The 20,670-nt window shown below is 47.0% G+C and overlaps 1 protein-coding gene across 1 annotated transcript in view; it reads right to left on the bottom strand.

Annotated features, from left to right (window-relative positions):
• SPP2 (secreted phosphoprotein 2) overlaps positions 1-10,926 on the bottom strand; it is a 101,811-nt gene extending 90,885 nt beyond the window's left edge. The window contains exons 1-2 of the mRNA XM_069617385.1: positions 10,731-10,926; positions 10,505-10,632 (exon numbers count right to left, since the gene is read on the bottom strand). Of these exons, the coding sequence (XP_069473486.1) occupies positions 10,505-10,632; positions 10,731-10,869 (267 nt within the window). The 5' untranslated portion in view covers positions 10,870-10,926. The remainder of the gene's footprint in view (positions 1-10,504; positions 10,633-10,730) is intronic.
• Between the last annotated feature and the right edge of the window lie 9,744 nt (positions 10,927-20,670).

The raw sequence follows: 20,670 nt of genomic DNA, 5'->3' as shown, positions 1-20,670 counted from the left end.
GCACATGATGATGGCTTAACTTCACTGATTAGCCAGGGACAGTCAGACAATTCAGCTGTGTTTTCTGTTTTGCAAACACATAGATCCCTCTTGGGATTACATTGGATGTGCTTTTCCATTTCATGTTGAAACTGTTTTCGTATTTACTGTTTGTGTTTCCTCACAAAAATATTTTCTCTGTTGCTAGTTATTCCCCATATGATTATGTTCAAATGTACATTTAGATTTTTTTGCAATCACTGTTTAATTGTTGAAATAAAAGCAAGTTGCTCTATTTTATTTAGCTTTTGTATTACTTTTTGATTTATCAGCGCTATATTAAGCTGGAATTGCTATTTCATGAATTTCAGGCAATTTTCTTTTTGCCCAAAAAAAATTAAAAAACAATTTGTTGTACACTCTATTTATTTTTTCTTTTCTTTTTCAATTGCTGCATTTCAATGTAGTCAATGCTTCCCACCCCAGGCACAGATAACAGCTGCCAGTTTTACAGCCAGTGAATCACCTCTTCCTGAGGACCTCATCTCCTGCCCAGTCCCTGCATATGTACCCAGATGCCCTCATCCTGTCACTTGGACCCTGTGAAATATTTTGACCTCCTGAGAAACTCTTATCCTCCTCTATGGAGGGGGGGGGACTGACAGCTGTGGAGGGGGACATGTGCCTGAACGTGTGATCCTACATCCTGTCATAATCCCGCCCCATCCTTCTTGGACCCTCTGGGTGTGCTCTGAAGGGGGGGGAGCAACAGCCTTATAAGTGGACAGAGAACCAGGGCTGGGCGCTCTTTCTTGACTGAAGTACTGGACATGTGGATGGGGATAGGGGAGCTTCAGAGACCTAAGCAGGTACACTTTTCCCAATATGGCTTACTCCCTTTCCTGCCCCTGGCCCTGTCTCTGGCCCTCTGCCTCTCTCTCTGTCTAGCTCTCTCTGTCTGTGCCCCTCACTCTGACTGTGCCCCTCACTCTCTGTCCTTCCCTCGCCCTCCTCCTGGGTGTGCCTAGCCAGTATTCCTCTCACAAATGCCCCTCATTGTTCCCACAGACTTGTGCAGACCATCATCCATATCTAGTGTGCCTAACGTGCTCTGCTGGCAATGAGCCTACTTCCATGTCTGTAGTAAATGTGTTTTCTGATTTCTGAAAACACGTTGGTGCCTTCTTTTATGTTCTCACTTTCTTGGGTAGCTTGCCTGTTATAGCCTGGGGGGACGCAGTCCACATACACAATGCACACCTCACCGAGGTCTGTCAATTCCCTGACCAAAAACTGTCTGGGGTCTCCCCCACATGGTCTTCCCCATTTTTGACTGCCTTCCACTTCCACAGGGCCATATGGAAACCTCCTGAGAGTGTCCTGTCATTGATGAGAGCTGCATGCTATGCGGAAGCAAGGGCCATTTTGCACATGCATGACAGACAAAGAATAGACACAGGATGAACTCTGTGGACACAGAAGTTGAGATAAGGGGAGCAGAGGATGAAGACTTTGTGCTGATGGTGCAGGACTCAAATGGAAGAAATGAACGGAATGAACATGGTTTGTTGTACCATTTAAAGAGACAGAAAAAAAAGGATGGCTGGTTTGTGTTTTTATTATTTTAGGGTATTTTCCGTGCACCTTGGGGGACAAGCGCTGTGGCACACAGACAAAGTTATAAATGCTTCTTCTAATGAGGCACCCAAATTAGGATGGATCCACAAGGGTTAACTGGGGATACAGCTACAGGCTGAGCACAGATAAGAAGTGCTCTGTGGGGACAAGCATGCACCTGATGGGATCCTAGGAAAATTCCCTGAGGTTTTCAGGGAGAAGCTGTGAGTATTAAAGACATGTGTGTACAAGATTAGTCTGCGAGAGGGAGCTGTTCCAAGTAGGAGTAAAGTGCAGAGGGTGCCGAAGACCTAGCGTGATAATTTACTGTTTTTGTCAATGATGTGATTTGCAGGGACGTGGTAGACCGATTGAAAGTTCAGAGTGGGTTTTCCCCGTAGTTTTGAAGGAGGTGATGGCAGGCTGAGCCTGTGTGCAGATCTGCGTGATCTCCACAAGTTTGTGGTTGAGGACGGTCATCCACTGATTTACCTGCAGGAATTACTACTTGCTCTTCTGGGGAGGGCAACATTTTCACCAGGGGTGTTGCTAGGTCTGGAAAAGATCTAGGGTACACTAATGTGGGGACTGTCAGGACTCGGGCTAGCTAGCCTTTCGGTTGTACCCCCTGAGCTTCAATTGGGGGCTACAACCAAAATACCCGGGGTTATAGCCCATCCAGCCCCCACACCCAGCGACACCTCTGATTCTCACTACCCTTGACATGGCCAGCGCCTAGCATCATGTTAGACTGTACAATACGTTGAGAAATCTAATGCCATTCATTACACCCAGTGGAGTATATCAATTCAAGAGAACCCCATTTTGTCTTGCTAATACAGCCTCTGTTTTTCAGTGCATCGTGCTCAACCTCTTCAATGACATCCCATGTACTATTTTCTTTCAGGATGGCATCCTGCTGTAGGGGCGTGGTGAGTAGGATCATGAGCATCCTGCTGTAGGGGCGTGGTGAGTAGGATCGTGGGCATCCTGCTGTAGGGGCGTGGTGAGTAGGATCATGAGCATCCTGCTGTAGGGGCGTGGTGAGTAGGATCGTGGGCATCCTGCTGTAGGGGCGTGGTGAGTAGGATGATGTGTGTTTGCACCGAGTATTGGATGCACTGGGTGAAAGAGGGCTAACAGGGAGGGCTAAACAATGTTAAGTCAAGAGTACCAGAGATGGGTTACCATGATTATACTATAACAGGTGAGAAGACCCAACTCAAATTTGGCCTCCGGGATGCTATAGAAAGAGCACTGAGCTCAATGAATGCGGAACATCTTCACTCTTTGATATGATATGCTATTTATAACTTGCTTAATACCCAGAGGTTTCTAAGCGCGGACCCGGGGATCGAACCTGTGTTGCTCCGTTGTCGTCTTGCTTCCAAGGTGAGCTTGTTGCCCCTAAGCTCAGGTGCAAGCTGCTAACCGTGTCAGGCGTTGTGCAGGCAAAGTCCCAGGTAGCGGTGTTTAAAAGGCACAGTGTAATGTATGATTAGCATTAAGAATTGCAATGACCACAATGTGATCTCTTTCCAATCACAACATAATAAAAATATAAGGAGAAGGAAATGAGGCTACACCCTCCTTGTACCTTGGAAGGAGAGTATTTGTGTTTTTTGGCAGCTCATGTGTTTGCTGAGTGTTGGGTAACTGTTTGCAAAGTTGAGGCATTGTATAGAAGGACACAACTAAGTGGAAACCTTAGGGGGCTACTGCTTCAAATGGTGGCTACCTTCAGAGACTCTAAGCCCTCATTATGAGGTTGACCGTAGGCCGCCGGTAGTACCAGCGACCTCGGCTTACCATTTCTGCCACCCGATATCCCAGTAATATTGGGATATTACGGGCGGCGGCGGAATGGTAAGTTCCCAGGACTCCAGGGGAATGGGAACACTGAAACACCGGCACCGTTAGTGACGGTATGGACCTGAACTACCAGCATAGCTTGACAAAATTACTGATCATAATTAATTTTCAATTTGTCTAGCATTAAAGAGCTAGTGTATGACCTGATGTCCTGATGAAGACGTTTTTCTGTTTTCTGCAGTGAAACGTCCTGATAGTATCAGGTAATAATATCGCCATGAAAAAAGTCGTCAGGTTAACAACAGAACTGTATATAGACTTGGTGCTGCCCTCCTCTAGGCCCAAAAATATATGGGCAAGGTACAAACAATGTTTGGCAGACATGGCAGAACATGAAAACTCGGACTCAGAAGGAAGCTAATTGCTTATGATGTAAGGTTGTTATGAGGATTATATATATGTATGTGCATTACCTGTGTGCAATGATAAAGTTTTTTTTAAAAAAATGCATTAATGATGCATAATCCAAGCTATGAAGCACTTTCCCCAAATATTCTAGGACTGGAGGTAATCATAAATAATTATACCCCAACTAGAATATTAGGGGAAAGAATTTTGGTAGCCAGGAAAACGTTGCCCGAACCTGACAACTTTTTCACAGCGACATTATTACATGTATTCGTCCAGATAAGCAAGGGACTCAGCGAGACATGTAAGGACTCTGCCATCCATGAGAAAATGTTGTACTGTGAAGTAAGAAACTAGTTTTCAAGATTCTTTGAATTTTAATACATATGGTAAATACTCTATGGAACAAGTTCAGAATATTGGACTTTGAATTAATTATCAACCTGCCCTCTCCGAAGGGATAAAGTTTGAACCTGTCAATACATATATTTGACTGTCATATTCTTTGTGAAATATGTTTTGTGTCTAATCTTGATGAGTTGTTTTTTGATGTTAAACCCGTTATATAAGTATGTTTATTGTTTTTTTAAATTATTTGTGCATTGTCTTCTTCAATTAAATGAGAACACAGTAATGAGGGTATGTACTATAATCTGTTGTTTGAGTTGCAATACATTTTCGCACTTCATCATTATTTGTAATTATTTATTTTTCTTCTCTTTTTAATAAAGCTAAGGATTTTTCACGACCTTTGTACTTGGGGACATTGTTACATTCATTGTAAATTGTTGTGATATTTTTTGCCACCAATATTAATGAAATTATTGAGATGTATACCGTAAACAATTTTTGAATGTACTAACCAACTGGAACACTGCTTCATTATTAGAAGAGGCAATTCAGACAGGACTCTCTTGCTTTTTACCTTAATGATGTGAGACCCTCTCTCCTGTCTCTCTCTTCTATTCATACCTCTCCCATTTGCCATGCTTTTCTGACTTTCACTTTGCACCTATCGCTCTCTTTGAGCAACAGTATCTGGCTCGAACATTCACACCATCATGTTTCCATACTCAGCCCTGGATCACCTCCAATGTTTAGACCCTCAAAATTAACACCAGGATCTATGATGCTAAAGCAAATCACTGACCCCAACCCTACTCCTAACCTTCAAAAATGTCCTTGATGCCCTCGCCTTTTGACTGAACTCTGCCAAATCTTCCTACTTCACAAACCTAATCCTTCACCCCCCTTCACAATCACCCAAACAAATGTTAATCTCCCCTCCAAGCTTTGCTCACACCCGCAAGCCAATATCCATTACCACCTCCCTTTCTGCTTATGACTTAGCTCATTACCTTTCCTCTAAAAGTCATGACATTCTCACAGACCACTGCTTCCACCCTCCTTCATCCTTCTTTCTATCACCTCTCCTCCCTCACCCCTTTTCTCAACTTCTACCCCCTAAGATCCCTACCAAATTAGCACCCATCCTGTGCACCTCCTATCGCTGCCTTATCCTGAACTCGTCAAAAACAGAAGTCACCTTTCTCATGGCTTCCATTGCCATCCCTCCACTCTCCTATCTTTTTCCTACCTGACCTTCTTGGTCCATCACCCACGGCTTTAACATTAGCTTCCTCTTTGATCACGATCTCCAACTGCAACAATTCATCATGTTGTTCAATTCATGTTTTTCATTTTTTCTTATAAAGTAGGCCAGCCCATGTTGGGTAATTGGCAAGACTTACATTGTTAAAAGCCACTGTTTACATCTTGTGCTATATTGTCCAACTGTTTTCACGTTTGGATTCGTGTTTGGAGTCCTTTGTCAATGTGGACATCTTTTAAGATTCACCCCATTTCTGCATCATTTTTTGTTTGGGGTGGCTTGGTTTTTTTTGTCTTACAACTCTTCAACGTGTTGCTTGACTTTCATTTCTACTGTATTATGGTGCAATTAATGTCTGTCTTTGTCTGGTATTCTTTTGCTCGATTTCTCTCTGTTCTGGTATTTATTGTTATCTTATCATTTATGGTACCAATTTTTCAATTTTTCTAAAGTGCCTTGGCGTAAGGCACTAAGACAATTAAATGAATAAATATAAATCCATACAGCTGTCTCTACTTGTGGTATTAACCTTCTTGGCTTTTGGAAAATGTGTCCAAATATATTTTATTTTGTTTTCCATTTCTTAATAACCACTCTATGAAAACTCTAATTTGCACCCTGATGCCCAGCAAATTTCACTACGTCTCAAGCCTACTGTCTGGCCTTGCTCTCTACCCCACCCCTAGACAACGTACTGAACTTTGCTACCTGTACTCTTTACAACCGATGCAGACCCTCACCCATTTCTACCTAAAAACAACATGCTGGTTGGCTCTCCATCAACAACTGCTCTTCTTTCAAGTTCCTTCGCCATCTCTACAAAGCTATCAATGGTTTGGGTCCTCACTGTCTGTCTGATTATTTCTCTGTCTACTCACCATCTTGGTTCTTTTTATTCTCCTATGCACTCGACCTCACCGTCCCATACCCTCACTGTGCCTCCTCCCGCTTCGTCTCTTTCTCCCTATGCGCACCGTTCCACTGGAATCCACTACCCATAACAATCAAAGCCAGGCCAAGTGAGGAGCTCTTCAAAGCTCTGCTTACACTTCATTTACTTGCTAAAGAGGGAGCTACCTCACCCCTGTGCCCCATCCGCAGTACCTGGGGCTACTACTTCCTCCAGAGGCCCCCTTAAGATAATGTGACCTCATGTTTCATATATATATAAAATATATTAATCTGCACATTTTGTTTTATCCCTAGTCTATTTGCCACGTTATGTACACCCTCATAAACTGGCTCCCCACTTGCTTTCATCTTTGTGCTATTGCACAGGCACACTTCGGGGGGATGCTTCCTCCGCCATCTTTAAATGTGTTATTGCAAGTTATTTCTTATCGAAATTTACATCCCTCTTCTTCAAATAAATAGAAATGCAAAGGCAAATACACCTCTTTGTCCCGAAAATGATTAAATCTGCCCCATTGTATGGGTTTCTTTTTTTAATAGTGTGAACTCAAGCAATTGTAAGAAGTCACATTTTTCAGTTGAGTGACAGTGAGATATAATTATGTACCCCAGATCACACACTTTGGTTGAGCAGTGAAATTGGGATTTTAACACTCGCTGAAATGTTGGCACTTGACCAATTACCTTCCAAGCTCTACCCGGTAAAAATGTTTAGGTTTTGGCATACAAGGACTACAATAAAACTGTCGTATAGGTTTTGCTTGCAAAATACACAAACCACCTAGTAAATTAAGCTACCAATATGTAAACCATTACAGAAACAAGTTTGGACACACTAATCTCCCTGTGGTATTACATCTTAGGTGTTAAATTACACGACACATTATACAGAATAATGCAAGCCTGAAAAATAATATATTTTACACAGCTGTGCTTTTACCACTATATGACAAACACTATTAGAAATGGTGTAATATAGCCACACCGGTATAACGACTGTTAGTTAGCAACTTCCAGCTGACTCTTATGCGTGATATTCAGAACACTGGACTAGCCGCATTAAAACAATCTTTCTTTGCATGTTAAGCAAGTAGGCGCCATGGATATAAACCAGGCCCCGAGTGGCACATAGGCACTCAGGGCAATGCCCAAAGTGCAGGCCCAATACGCCAGGGTGGCACTGTTGTGTGGGCTCATGTGTGCCACGGTTATGATTTAGGACTCTTCAAATCTGATGGGTTTAAACAGTATTACTGGCCCAACATATTGAAATAGACCCATTACAAATAGGTGTATGGAAAATGCATTCTCTGATATATCTCAGTTTAGAAAAATCTAAAAATGTTGATTCACGAATATGGGCCACTTATTATATTTTGGGGCAGGAACGATTTTCCTGGCCTTGCCGGACCTTGATACAAACTGATCTTTAAACATGAGATTTTTTCAAGTTATTAACTTTAATTGTCCTAGAAGCAGACAAAGAGTTTATAGGTAACTGTAGCAGTGTGGGGTCTTACAATTGCACATTTCTCATCACGGTGCCATCACCTTATCATTCACGCATAGAAAAGCTGCTGCTAACAAAAGTAACGCGTTACAAAAGTAATTGCAAGGCCGTTGTCAAGGTACTGGCCATTCAGCTGCGAATGCTGCTAATTGTCTGCATGTGGTCCTGCTCATGAAGAGGACCACCTCTCAAGGTGAGCAGGTCCCTTCAGCTGTGCTCCATAAAAGTGGGTGGGGCTAAAGCCTGCTTCGCCCATTGGAGCTACACGCCTGAGTATATGGATGGATGCTTACATGAGAAATGTGTCTTCTCCCAAAAGTCTTTTTACTAGTGCGAGAGGATTTTCAGAATATGGCCACTGTTCAGCGGTGGACTGGTAAGCCACCAGAAGCCCATGCAGAGTGGTGGTGCAGGCCAGTTTAGAAGCACATAACATTCCCGACTTAGCACCTGCACACATTTGCTAACATCTGAAGAGTCTGAGAAAAACTTTTCAGAAACTCCCAGCGAGATGTGTGCCACCATTATCCCTGTGATTCGGAGCAGGTAGCAGATAGGTGTCTCTGCTATGGTAGCCATTGGCATATTGCGGGAGAGGGGTGGAGGCTTCGCTAGAGCTTGCCACTTGGGCATTTGCCTGATAACGTTAATGGTCAGTCCTCTCCTGTGGTTGTTTGTCTTAAGGAAATAATTGCATTGCAGGAACACTGTGACTACAAATAGGGAGACTTGCTGTCCATTTCAGAGCTCTTAACTTATTGCCGTGGGCAATGACAGACTCACGCAAACCCGTCTTCATCAGTATTCAAGATGTGGGGCACGTGCAGCCCCTTTCACACAGCACCTTGCACAGATACAGCGCTGTGTTGCAAGCCAGGAATTTCATTCCTCTTGCACCAATGGTCTGGCGAGCGGGATAGAACGGATTCAAAACCTCCCGCATCATATTTTAGTGTTGCATAAATCACCATCTGCCATGAGTCTGCTACCTATGGCTCTACACGTGTTTAGAACTACGACTCCCCTAATCACTCATCATTGCCTATCCGGGAAACAGCTGATGGGAGTTGTAGTCCAAAACTTCTGGAAACCCAACGGTTACAGACCCCTGCTCTATGCTCAATCGTGGGTTGTAAGCTTGCTGTTCCTAGAGTGCAGAGCTTCACCTGGCTGATGATGCCCAGTGAGGCTGAAACATGTCCACGGTTGCTTATGGTCTTGTCTAGTAGAGATCTGGCGCAGCAGTTCTGGCTGGACTGACCCTTTTGGGTGGCCTCAAGCCAAATTGGCATATGGGTATTCCTCCTCATTGATGTCACACCAGGCTGACAACATCATTTGGAGGGTGCCCAGTGGGTATGATTGATTTAAAGCCTTCTAGTCAATGTGTATGCTTGCATAACCCACCATGTGTGGGACAGGTATGGCCAGACATAGAGTCCAAAGCTCCATCTTACTGGCCATTCCCATTCAGGCAGAAACTTCTATAGTGTTGCTTATGGTGCTGTGCAGAATTGATGTGACCTAGCAGTTTGGGCAAGACCGCCCCTTTTGTGGTGTTCCCCTTCTGTAATGACACAGCCGGTAGCAAAACAATGGGTTGGTGGGTTTCCATGAACAATATCAATGGTTGTGATTGTTTTAAAACACAATTCACAGTGTGGCATACCTCTTGAGAAGCCTCACCCATGACAGAATAGGTGGGCAAGATTAGGAAGGAAGGTGCTTTCCTCATTGCCGCAGAGAAGGCTGTGGTTGTACCAGCAATTCATCCCTGATAGTGGGGCATAGCCAGACGCCCCTCTAACCAGCCAGACCAGGGGAGTTGGCATAGAGTGATGGCCAGGAGGGATGCTGAATTCTATTAAAAAGGGGGATGAGGGGGTGGGGGGCTCAGGCTGTTTTCAGCATCGTGTGATATTGTTTTGTACCTAATATGTGTGGCAAATGTAGAGGAAGTACCTGACTGTCCAGAAAGGAGCTGGGGCACTAAATACTCTATGTGCATTAGTGGGGAAATTAACCCGTGTTGCCTAATAAGTCCAGGCCCACATCACACGTGCCAGAATGCCGACAATCATGGAATAGATTGTAAGGAACTGCGGTACTGCAATGTGCATAGCAGTGATGACACCCATGAAAACTGGTCAAGAACATGTATAGTCATTCACATCTACAGGTGCCTGTTTACTAAATACATCAGGGATGCACTGAACCACCCCCCCCCCCCCCCCCCATCAGCAGTGACGGAGTTAAGGATTCCTACTTTTCTATGCATTGTGGCTTTCTCCAAATTCTCCAAAATATTGAGGTGGAGTCATCATGTTTATCAAGGCCGTCTAGTGCGTAAACGGCTGAATCTACCCCAGGACTCACTCACCGCGGACACGAAAGGTTGCCTCTAAATGTGTCCACACACACCCAGGACATGTAGCCCATTATAGGAAAAGAGGAAACAATCCCCTTACCGCGGGTAGGGGTCAAGTACATTTGTCAGAGATATACAGCGTTTGAGGAGAAGTCACTCTCAGCTGTCCTTTTGTTGACTAAACAAGGCTGTCCTGCCCCACTCGCCTAGTAAGAGCTTCACATGCTCTCATTTGGGAAACACCAATGTTTGCGAGGCTCGCAAAACACCACCAAGTTAGTCTTACCGATCGCACGGAGCTCGTCACCACCGCATACAGGTTTGGGTCCAAAGACTGCGCGTTGACCTTCGTGATGGAGGCGTTTAGTGCGTCACTGAGGAGATCAGGGTCATAATCGTTTGAAAACAGGAGCCCTGTTGATGACAGAAGTAGAAAGACCATTTAAGTAGCAGTGAGCCAATCAGCTCTCGGGATAGGAATGTCAGGGCACAGGCAAGCATATCCGGGTTACCTGAACAGGGAAGGACGCTCAGGGCGAGGAAAGAGGAGATGAGCAGGAGCTTCATGGTAAAGTCCCCGTGTCTGACTGTGAGTGGGGTCGACGCTTCTTCAGCCTGCCCCGTTCGTCTCAGTGCAGAGAATGCACACATCACGGAGCACGGCGGGCTTTTATCCCAGCCGGAATATCGATCCCCAGGCAAATATTTGCGGTGCCAATGACTGACGGGCCAATGCATGCACATGCCCCGTGTATCACAGACCTGCAGATGGCCCTCTGTCCATCAGGGGCCAAAGGTTCTATTCCTGGAGGTTAAGTATGGTAGGAATAAAATAAATAATGAAATGTGCTGATGATTGCAAGGTCGCTGTACAGTAGATGTGCACAGCAATGCAAACACATGCATTCGAGTCTGAATTGTGAAATAGTGCAATGCAATTGCAAAAACGAGTTTGTCAGCTTTTTTGGCTCACTTTTTCCACCCAGCAGCAGCCTGGAAACTGCCCTGTTTACCCCCACTATACTTTAAGATCAACGTGAAAATAAGCACACTCTCTGTGCTTAACAGGGACATCCTTTGGCATCCAGCAAGCCCCTCCCAGAGACATCTGGCGCCCCTTTGAGTGCCGCACTGGACACCTTATGGGCCCAGGTCGTTGTTTACGGGGCAAAGTTACCCCAGTTCGTGTAGGGACTCTAACGCTTGTCTGCTAGATGTGTTCCGAATGGAAGCACACGTACAGTTTCATGTGTGAAAAGTGAGATTTACACATGTAACATATCTTTCAACTCCCCCGCTTTGGTGGGTGACACCTGCGATAGAGTCATTTCCTTCACCTGCAATTTCCCTTACCTAAAATAGGCATCAAATAAGAGCTCACCTGCAAAAGAAAATGTTTCTTGCTTCACCCGCCTTTTCATTTGAAAACGCAGACTGATGTGCTGTAAATATTATCTCTGATTAAGGGGCCTCACTGCTGAGTGGGTGCTGAGATTCCCCTCTGCGTAACCATAACCTTTGCAGGCAGGAGAGCTGCGTGTTTTGTGAATGACTCTAGGTTTCACCAGACACAGTGGTCCTGTCTGAGGGAGTCTAATATGTAGAGGAATTCATGTTTAGTCGTGTGAACATTGGTGGTGTGCGGTGCCTGTACTGGGGTGCACAGACACGTGCGTCCTCTCAGACACCTTCCAAGGATGTACCAAGGCCCATCCTGAATGGGACAGGATCCCATTTTGAACCCTTTTGGCTGTATATTTAAAGTCCAGTGGCCACAGTTCTGGAAATGCATAGGGCCTGCTGCTAAGCACAATACGCTGAATGGAAGGATGCTTCATTTTAAAAGATGAGCAATGATACCCCACCAGGCAGAGCTCCGATTCCCTGCGGTAGGCGTACGTGCACTGTGTGTTTCATGCATTTGTAAATATTCCCTCCCTTGCCAAAGTATATCCTCCCTTGGCTCCAGGGACATCGCCCTTGAATGAGTCTCCCGCTGTCTCTCTGACTGCTCCTTCCCTATCTCATGGAACTCCAACACAACATCCTGCACGTCCCTCTCTTTGGGTGTTGCCCAAGGATCAGTCCTAGGCTCACCCCCTTTCACCTTTTACACCTCCTCCCTGTGTAGACTCATTTTCTTCCTATGATGATACCCAGATCTTCTCCTTACCCACCTTCACTTCTGCAAACTACGAGCATATAACCAGCTGCCTAACCGCGGTCTGCCACTGGATGGCGCTATGCTGTCTCATGCTCATCTCAAAGACAAGCTTTCTTTCGTCCAGCCACCAACAGCAACCCAACTCTTCCATCTCCCTGACCTCCGCAAACCCTCATTGCTCTCAACCTTGGGTTTTTCTTCCAGTCCCTCATGGCCACTGCCAATGCAGCCAGATTTAACCACCTATAAATGTGCCCACACTTCATGTACCACTCAACTAAAATTCTACTCCCCATTCTAGTGCTCAGCAATGTGTGCTACTGTGCCAACGTGCTTCCTGGTCTTCCCCTCTACCCCTCGGCCCCCTCAACAATGTTGTCAACTTTGTGTCATGCACCCTTTTCAACATAACCATATCCTCCTTGCCTGTATCCATCGTCACAATACCGGCTGGCAGGCTCTCCATTCCAAATGGCTCTTGTTTTCAGTTCCTGGCCCTCGTCTTTGCATCCATCCACAGTCTTGCACCCCACTAACCTGCTGAATGCTCCTCACTGTACTCTACCCCTTGAAACCTCAGCTCTTCATCTCCATTAATACTATAGTTCTTGGGCATGCCCCATGCTTCCTCCCACTCCGGCTCCTTTTCTCTATTGGCCGCACTCCTCAGCCATCAAAGCCATTTAATCAGCTGAACTGTTCCAAGCGAGGCTCAGACCCCTCCTGCTAGTGAGTGAAGAAGCCCCTCTTATCTCGCCGCCTTCCTATTGCAGTTGACCGCCTAACAACGCCCCTCTCTTGCTTTTGTCTCACTGGATTATGCAGTGTAAATTGTAGTTATGTAACTACTGGCCATAGGCTCTTCATGTCATTATATTTATGTTTTGTCTTCTTGCTGGAGTCCCTTATTGTGTTCCAATATCACCCATACTCACCCGGGGATCTATGTGATTAGTGCAACTCAAACACTGCGCAGCTGACTTTTATGTTCTTTACATCCATTTCGCTGCATGTATATGAAGGGGGAGAACCCCCGCACCACCCCACATACTGCCCCACATTTTATATTACCCTAACATACCATCCCACATATATATGTGGCGAAACGCAACATACCAAATGCAACATTTTCAGCTGTGCAGTGTTTGGCTGCCCAGTAATGGGGTCTACCTCATCCAGGCCACTTGCACATCTTTCCAAGACACCTACCTAGTAACCGTTCTTTTATCCCCTACTTCTATTTATTCTGTACCCCATTTCTGGTAGAAGAAACTCCTTAGCAAATGTAAAAATATAATAAACATAAAGGTAAAATAAGTGGTGGCAGTGGCAGTTGTAAGACTTATGAACAGCTATGCAATTTTGCAACAGGCATTTTACGCTTACCGGTATTATCCCTAAAATGTCAAATTGTGTCCTTTATGTATGACTGTCTAAAGTGGCATTTGGAGATTAACAATATGATGTGATATGATATGATAAGTCATTTATAACGCATCTGTACACAAGTGTTTTGAGACGCGACAAGACAAGGAAGGGGCAACAGAAAGAGGACAAAACATTGATCTTACTCGGCCTTGTATCAGATCGCGCAAGTGCAGGGGGGAAGGGAGTGGGAGAAGTGCCAGAGCGGAAGGGGGAGGGGAGAGTGCAAGGTAACTCGTAAGTGCTGCCAGGCGGTGGGGAGGGCGGAGTGCAAAGTAACTCGTAAGTGCTGCCGGGAGGTGGCTCGTAAGTGCACAGAGACAGGGGGCTGTAAGGTTGCATATACGGACCCTTAAGTGGTTGGGAGGACCGGAGGCAGTGCAAGGGCAACTGGTCGTGCAGGAGCCTGGTCTCTTAGGTTCAGTGGGTGGCCAGGTAACCAGTATGCACGGCAGCCGGGGACATCAGCAAAGGAGAGGGAGAGAGAAAGTGGAAGCGAAAAAGAAGGTCTTGACTTGCTTCCGGAACCTTAGGTGGTCCTGCTCAAGTTTGAGGGGGGCAAGGAGGCTGTTCCAGAGGGAGGCCCCACCCGAGGACAGAGATCTACCACCCACTGTCTGCCTGGAGAAGCGTCTGACCCTCAGAGAGTTTGAGGTGGATGAGCGGAGGGCTCGAGAAGGAAGATGCTTAGGAACAGAGAGTTGGAGATAGTGGGGTCCCAAGCACCAGAAAGCCTTGTGGATGATGCAGAAGGTCTTGAACTTGATCCTCGCAGCCACAGGGTTCCAGTAGAAAGACTTCAGGGCTGGAGAGATATGATCCCTGGGCTTGAGGCCAAGGACAAGTCTTGCGGTCCTTTTCTGGATTAGTTGTAAAGAGTGAAGAGTAGAGCCAGGCAGATTTAGAAAGAGGCTGTTGCAGTAGTCCATCCTAGAGAGGACCAGGGCTCTGGTGACAGTGAGCTTCTGGGAGGAAAGTGAGAAAAGGAAGATTACCTATGAGGAGGTGCAACTGATAGTGTGACTTCTTAGAGACGTCAGGAATTTGAGGAAAGAAGGAGAGGGTGGAGTCGAAGATGACCCCAAGCTTCTTAACCTCACAGGTGGGAGCAGGTGGAGGGCCCAGGATGGGCGGCCATAGTGAAAGAGGGAAGGTGGGAGCAGGTTTCCCAATGAGGAGGACCTCAGTCTTACTGGCATTAAGGTAGAGATCCTTGGAGGCACACCATTCCTGAATTGTGAATAGTCTGGTATGAGAGAAGGAGAAGAAAAGGCTGAGGGGACCCTGAAGGAAAGCTGGCTGTCATCCACTTAACACTGAAAGGTAGAGCAGAAGGTGGAGATGCGGTGGGCCAGAGGTGCCAGGTAGTGGTTAAAAAGCCTGGGAGAGAGGATAGACCACTGGGCAACACCACAAGTAGAGAGAGAGCTAGAAGAGATATAAGACCCAAGACGGACCTGCGAGGGTTGATCAATGAGAAAGGAAGTCAACCAGGCAATGGCCTGACCAGAGATACCCAGGTTGTCATGGAGACGATTGAGTAAGATGGCATGGTTGACCGTGTCGAAAGCAGATGATAGATCAAGGACGGTGAGGACAGAAAGAAGGTTAGAGTCAAGATTGGAGAGCAAGTCTTCATGGGTGTTCAGGAGAGCAGTTTCTGTACTTCTGGCTGCTGTGAAGCCAGACTGGCGGTCATGGAGACAACCAACAGATTTAGTATATAGTTTAAGCTGGGAGATGGACAGATTTTCCAGGGGTTTACCCAGGAAAGGTGTGATGCAGATTAGGCAATAGTTTGCCAGAGAGGAAGGATCGGCAGAGGGCTTCTTAAGAAGGGGGTGCACAAGGGAGTGCTTAAGGGGGGATGGGATGGTTCCAGTGGCAAATTAATGATTGCAGAAATCGACCAAGGCTGGGGAAAGGGTGTCAATGTGGTCCTTAATGGTTCTGGGAGAGCAGGGGAGCACCTGCATTGATGAGACTTTCATAGATCAGACTTGTCTAGAAACATTGTCGGGAGTGAACATGGGAAGGAGGAGAAAGAAAGAGGAGAAATGGCTGGAGAGGGGCCTTGTGTGATAGAGGGAGAGGAAGAGGAGGAAGAGGAAGAGAGAGTGGACAGGATGTATTGAGTTTAATGGCAAAATTAGATGCCAAAGCCGTGCAAAAGGATTGGGAGGGAACAGGAGAGGTAGAGACTGCTGCAGAATTGGCCAGCTCCTTGCAGATTCTGAAAAGTTCGGCCGAGTTGTTAGAGGCTGCCGAGATGCAGACATGGATGTAGGATTTCTTCTTGAAGAGGACAGAGAGTCTGTATTGCCATTGGAGCAGGTGGCAGGCCAGTTTGTCAGAGGATGTGCTTGATGCCCTCCGGTTCCTCTCAGCCACCCTACACTTGTACTTAAGGATGGCGAGGTCAGAATCGTACCAAGAGTTGCACTTGGATGCGGGCTTCAAACGGATCCTCATGACTGAGGCAAGGACATCAAGAGTGTTAGAGATAGAGAGATGTAGGTTGGAAAGGGGTATGTCAGAGTGTGAGTCAGCCAAAGGTGTAGGAGGAGGAGAGAAAGTAGTGGCAAAAGCCTCCACTGACACACGCTTCATGGGCCGGATGACCGAGAAGGTGGGTGGCAGTGCTGGGGCCGGCTTAACCTGAGGGGCAGAAAATGACAGGTGAGGAGAGAAGAAAGTGGTCAGTCCAAGAAAGAGGAGTGAAGAGAGGGTTGGAGGGGAGGACGTCTGACGAGATCAGAACAGCCAGGGAGTGCCCCGCAAAGTGAGGCGGGCCAGAGGGAAGAATAGAGAGAAAGAGAGAGAGAGGGGGTAACACACTGGGGCAAACAGGAGGGAGGCACACGGGGGGCACACAGCAAGGAGGGGCAACAGGTAAGTACAACACAGAACAAGAACACTAGAGCCTTGCGGGGTCCTAGCGTGAGTGGAGAAAACAGCGCAGGCCACAACAATACACAACAATGGAATTCAAGGCGTGAGATGCAAGTACAGAACAACAGTACAGAATAGAAAGCTGGAAGTCAAAGGGGCCCTAGAGGGGAAGAAGAGAAATGCAAGCAATGCAGAATGTATAAGATACACCAGTAACCCAACAAAACAAAAACACACACTGGTAGTCCATGGAGACCTGGAAGTAATAAGAAATGCAGGCAATGCAGTGGAATGACAATACATTAGTAAATGCTGTGCAGTGCAATGACAATACAATGGTCACAGACATAAGGGCATAGGATGTGAGACATAGTTAGGGAATTGTGGACTGGGCGTGGCTCAGGGCAGCCTGAAGAGGATGTAGAGGAGGGAACCGGGTCTGGGTTGCATGAGAGCAGTGCTGAGAAGGATGCGCTAGGTAGGGGGAGCAGGGACAGGTTGCATGGGGAGCAAAGCAGAGAGGGATGCGCTAGTCTAGGGCAGCCGGGAAGTTGTGTGGGAGCAGCGATGCGAAGGATGCGCAATGCCAGTGGAGCATGGTCAAGTTGTGGGTGGAGCAACGCAGACAGGTTGCGTGGAGAGCAACGCAGAGAGGGATGTGCTAGGCCAGGGGAGCAGGGAAGATGCGTGGGAGCAGCGTTGAGAAGGATGCACTAGGTAAGGGGAGCAGGGACAGGTTGCATTTGGAGCAATGCAGAGAGGGATGTGCTAGGCCAGGGGAGCGGGACAGTTGCATGGGAGAAGCGCTGTGAAGGAAGCGCTAGGGAGCGGGGACGGGTTACGAGGGGATGCAGGCATGAAGCCGGGTTGGGACTGTGCCTGAGATGCAAGGGAACGCACGTGGCACACCAGGCAGGGTGATCGTGCCCTAAGTTGCAAAGCGAGCGAGCGTGGGAAGGGGAGAAAGGCAGACGTGCAGGCTGGAGAGGCATGGAACAGTTGCCGGCGGAACAATGCGTGTGCAAGAGGGAGGATGGGACAAACGCGCAATGTCAGGGGGTTGCGTGGAATGTAGCAATGCTGCTATCCCTCCCCGCACCTTCTTGCCTTCCAGCCATAGACTGGAGGTTGAAGTCATCCACGATCACAATCTGCAACGCTACACCATCGCAGCCAAACACCTGCGTCGCTCAACACAACGGGCTTGTCCTGCAAGGGTTTTGCCGCAGAGGGTCCGATCCTCGGTTCTTAAAGACTCGGAAGCATGGACATAGCGTTGTGTGCTATGTGTCATCGGGCAGCATCTCCTGCCCACCGGTATTGCTCAACACCACAGCCTTTACCTGCGAGGGCTTTGCAACAAAGGGTCCGATCCTCAGGTTCTTAAAGGCTCGGAAGCATGGATATAGCGTTGCGTGCTACATGTCGTCGGGAAGTGTCTCCTGCACCCCTGCATCTCTCAACGCTGTGGCCTTGTCCTGTGATGGCTTTGCCCCAGATGGTCCGATCCTCGGATCTTAAAGGCTCAGAAGCGTGGACGTAGCGTTGTGTGCTACGTGTCATTGGACAGCGTTTCCTGCGCACCTGCGTCGCTGAACACCAGGGCTTTGTCCTGCGAGGGCTTAAGATGTATTATGTCTGTCTAGAGAATCTGACCCAACAGCCTGGAGACAAAGATGACATTACTGTGTTTATGCCACAAGGATGCCAGTTTCCTCTCACCACAACTGTAGCGATGGCCCCCATGTTTGCACACCAAAACACTTCAGAAACAATGCCATATTCAGAACACCATGGCTAGACTTGGGGTACTTATTTTTCTCTTAGCCCTTTATTAGCTTTGCCACCTAGGTGAGGATGACCTTGCTTACTCACTTGCATCATCAACACACTGGCGTGATCAATCTTTCTACCACTACCCATGTGCCCGAACTCAAGGTGCTGTCCGCTAGACTTTACAGCACACTGATTACCCCGATAGCCTTTTCAGAATGTAGGGGAGTTATCACCCCTGATTCTATATCCTTTCTGCAAGAAATAGCATCATAGTGTTTTATCCCGTACCCCACTGAGTCCTAGTGCCAAGACATCCCATCCCAACCCCAAGAAGAACATTTGACCCCGTGGCTCAGACACTGCTGCGCCCAGTCTGATTTGAACGATTTGCTCTGTCAAATTCCAATGCATTAACTTTTAGTTTTTGTTGTTTTTGTTCCTATTTGTTTGCATATGTCATGTTATTTGATGTTTGTAGTGCGCCTAATGTCAATGTTATGGCCTTGAAGCACCCTGGGGTGGAAGGCCGTTCGGAAGACCGTAGCCAATGCCAATATGAAAATAAAACGGTATTACATTGTATGTGAACAGTAATTAGAATATAGGTGACTATTCAGTTTCTAGCAACTAGTTTAAAGACATTAGAAAATCCATGTCAAGCAGTGTGTTCAGGTGAAGCGAGTATATGGATAGATTTCCACCAAGACTCTGTTCTACCAACCCAGCTACTGCTCTTGGCAACATAGCCCCATTACCCTAACCAAGTCAAAGTTTGTTTTTTATAGTGACATTCTCTGTTGCCTTGTTTTGGGTGCCATGGAATCCTATGGCCATTTAACTAGACATGGCTATTATGACCTCATTATTTGCTACTTCAGAATCCACCACTTAGGTTTTCTCATAGTCCGTGTTAGTCAACAAGTATCTCTATTTCTTATTTGAATGCACGATTTTTACTATCGATTGTATGCAACTGAGCTTAATTTTAGTACAGTTAACCATAGTTAAACGTTTACAAAGGTTCCAAAATGTTTGCTCATATTATAACTTTGGAAAAGAATGCACAATGTGCCTGTGTTTTCGTCTATGCTCATTGTATCTACAGTGCTTGCTATGAATTCTGCTTTGTTGTCCAGAAAGTACTGATTTACCTTTCTAAATGATGTTCCTTTCCCCGCTTTTGCTTCTCTTGAAGGGGATGACCACCCCAAAGCCTTCAGTGATACCAGCCTTAGGTTGCCCAGCCGCTCTACCTATGGAATTCAGCCCTGCCACGGGCAATAGGAATGGTTTCCAGCAAGAACGCACGTGAAGGGAAACAGTGTCGCCAGCACACAACGAGGTGTGCCACCAAAAGGTAAGTAAGGGGGCGGGGGAAGAGTGCATTTGTGGGGTATGCTTGGGAAGGCATTTCCTTTGGGTTGTTTGACCGTAACGGGCAAGTTAGCTACGGTCTTTTCGGGCGCAAACCTTTCTGTTATGCAGTGGTGGAAATGGAAAAAATGTGGTGGGGGATCCCACAAGTGCGGGTGGGGGAGGAGTTGGGGGATGAAGGGGCGTGGTCTAGAGGGGGCGGGGTTGGTAGTGGCCATCCGATCAGATAAATACTTTTAGAAAAAAAAGTGCCACAAAGGCAACATTGCCTTTTACCACCGGCCAGGGCTTTAAGTGGGACAGGGCCTGCCCCCGGCAGGCTCCGAAATTTCAATCTGAGGCGGGGCCCTGTGGGGCCCACTAATCTCCCCTGCCAGCCCCGGCCACTACAAGAAAAGGATTTTTTTCCGAAGCCTGAAGCTCTCGCTCGTGTGCGAAAGCTTCAGGCTCCAGAAAAAAATACCTTTCAGCCATAATGGTGGCGCCGCACCTGCGAGGCATACCTTTAAGCAGGAGATGCCCGTGGGCCGGTGCCACCATTGTGGAGAGAAACGTGAGGCCGCTGGAAGCTGAGGCCGTTTTCCTGAAGACTGAAACTCCGTGAGTTTCAGTCTTCAGGAAAACGGCCTCAGCTTCCAGCAGCCTCACCCCTTCAGCCTTAATGGCGACGCTGCCCGTCCCCAGCTGCCGAGGGGAAGCGCCACCATTAAGGCTGAATAGGCGAGGCGCTGTCCCCTGCCAGGCAACCCAATAGAAAATAAATGCAGAGATCAACACCCTCTCCCTTAGGGAGAGGGTGTTGATCACTACAAAAGGCTGCC

The sequence above is a fragment of the Ambystoma mexicanum genome, chromosome 9 (assembly GCF_040938575.1).
Source record: "Ambystoma mexicanum isolate Mex_15411 chromosome 9, UKY_AmexF1_1, whole genome shotgun sequence".
In the NCBI taxonomy this organism is placed as follows: Eukaryota; Metazoa; Chordata; class Amphibia; order Caudata; family Ambystomatidae; genus Ambystoma; species Ambystoma mexicanum.
The sequence above is the reverse complement of the archived record's forward strand: the minus strand, read 5'-3'. Positions and strand labels throughout refer to the sequence as shown.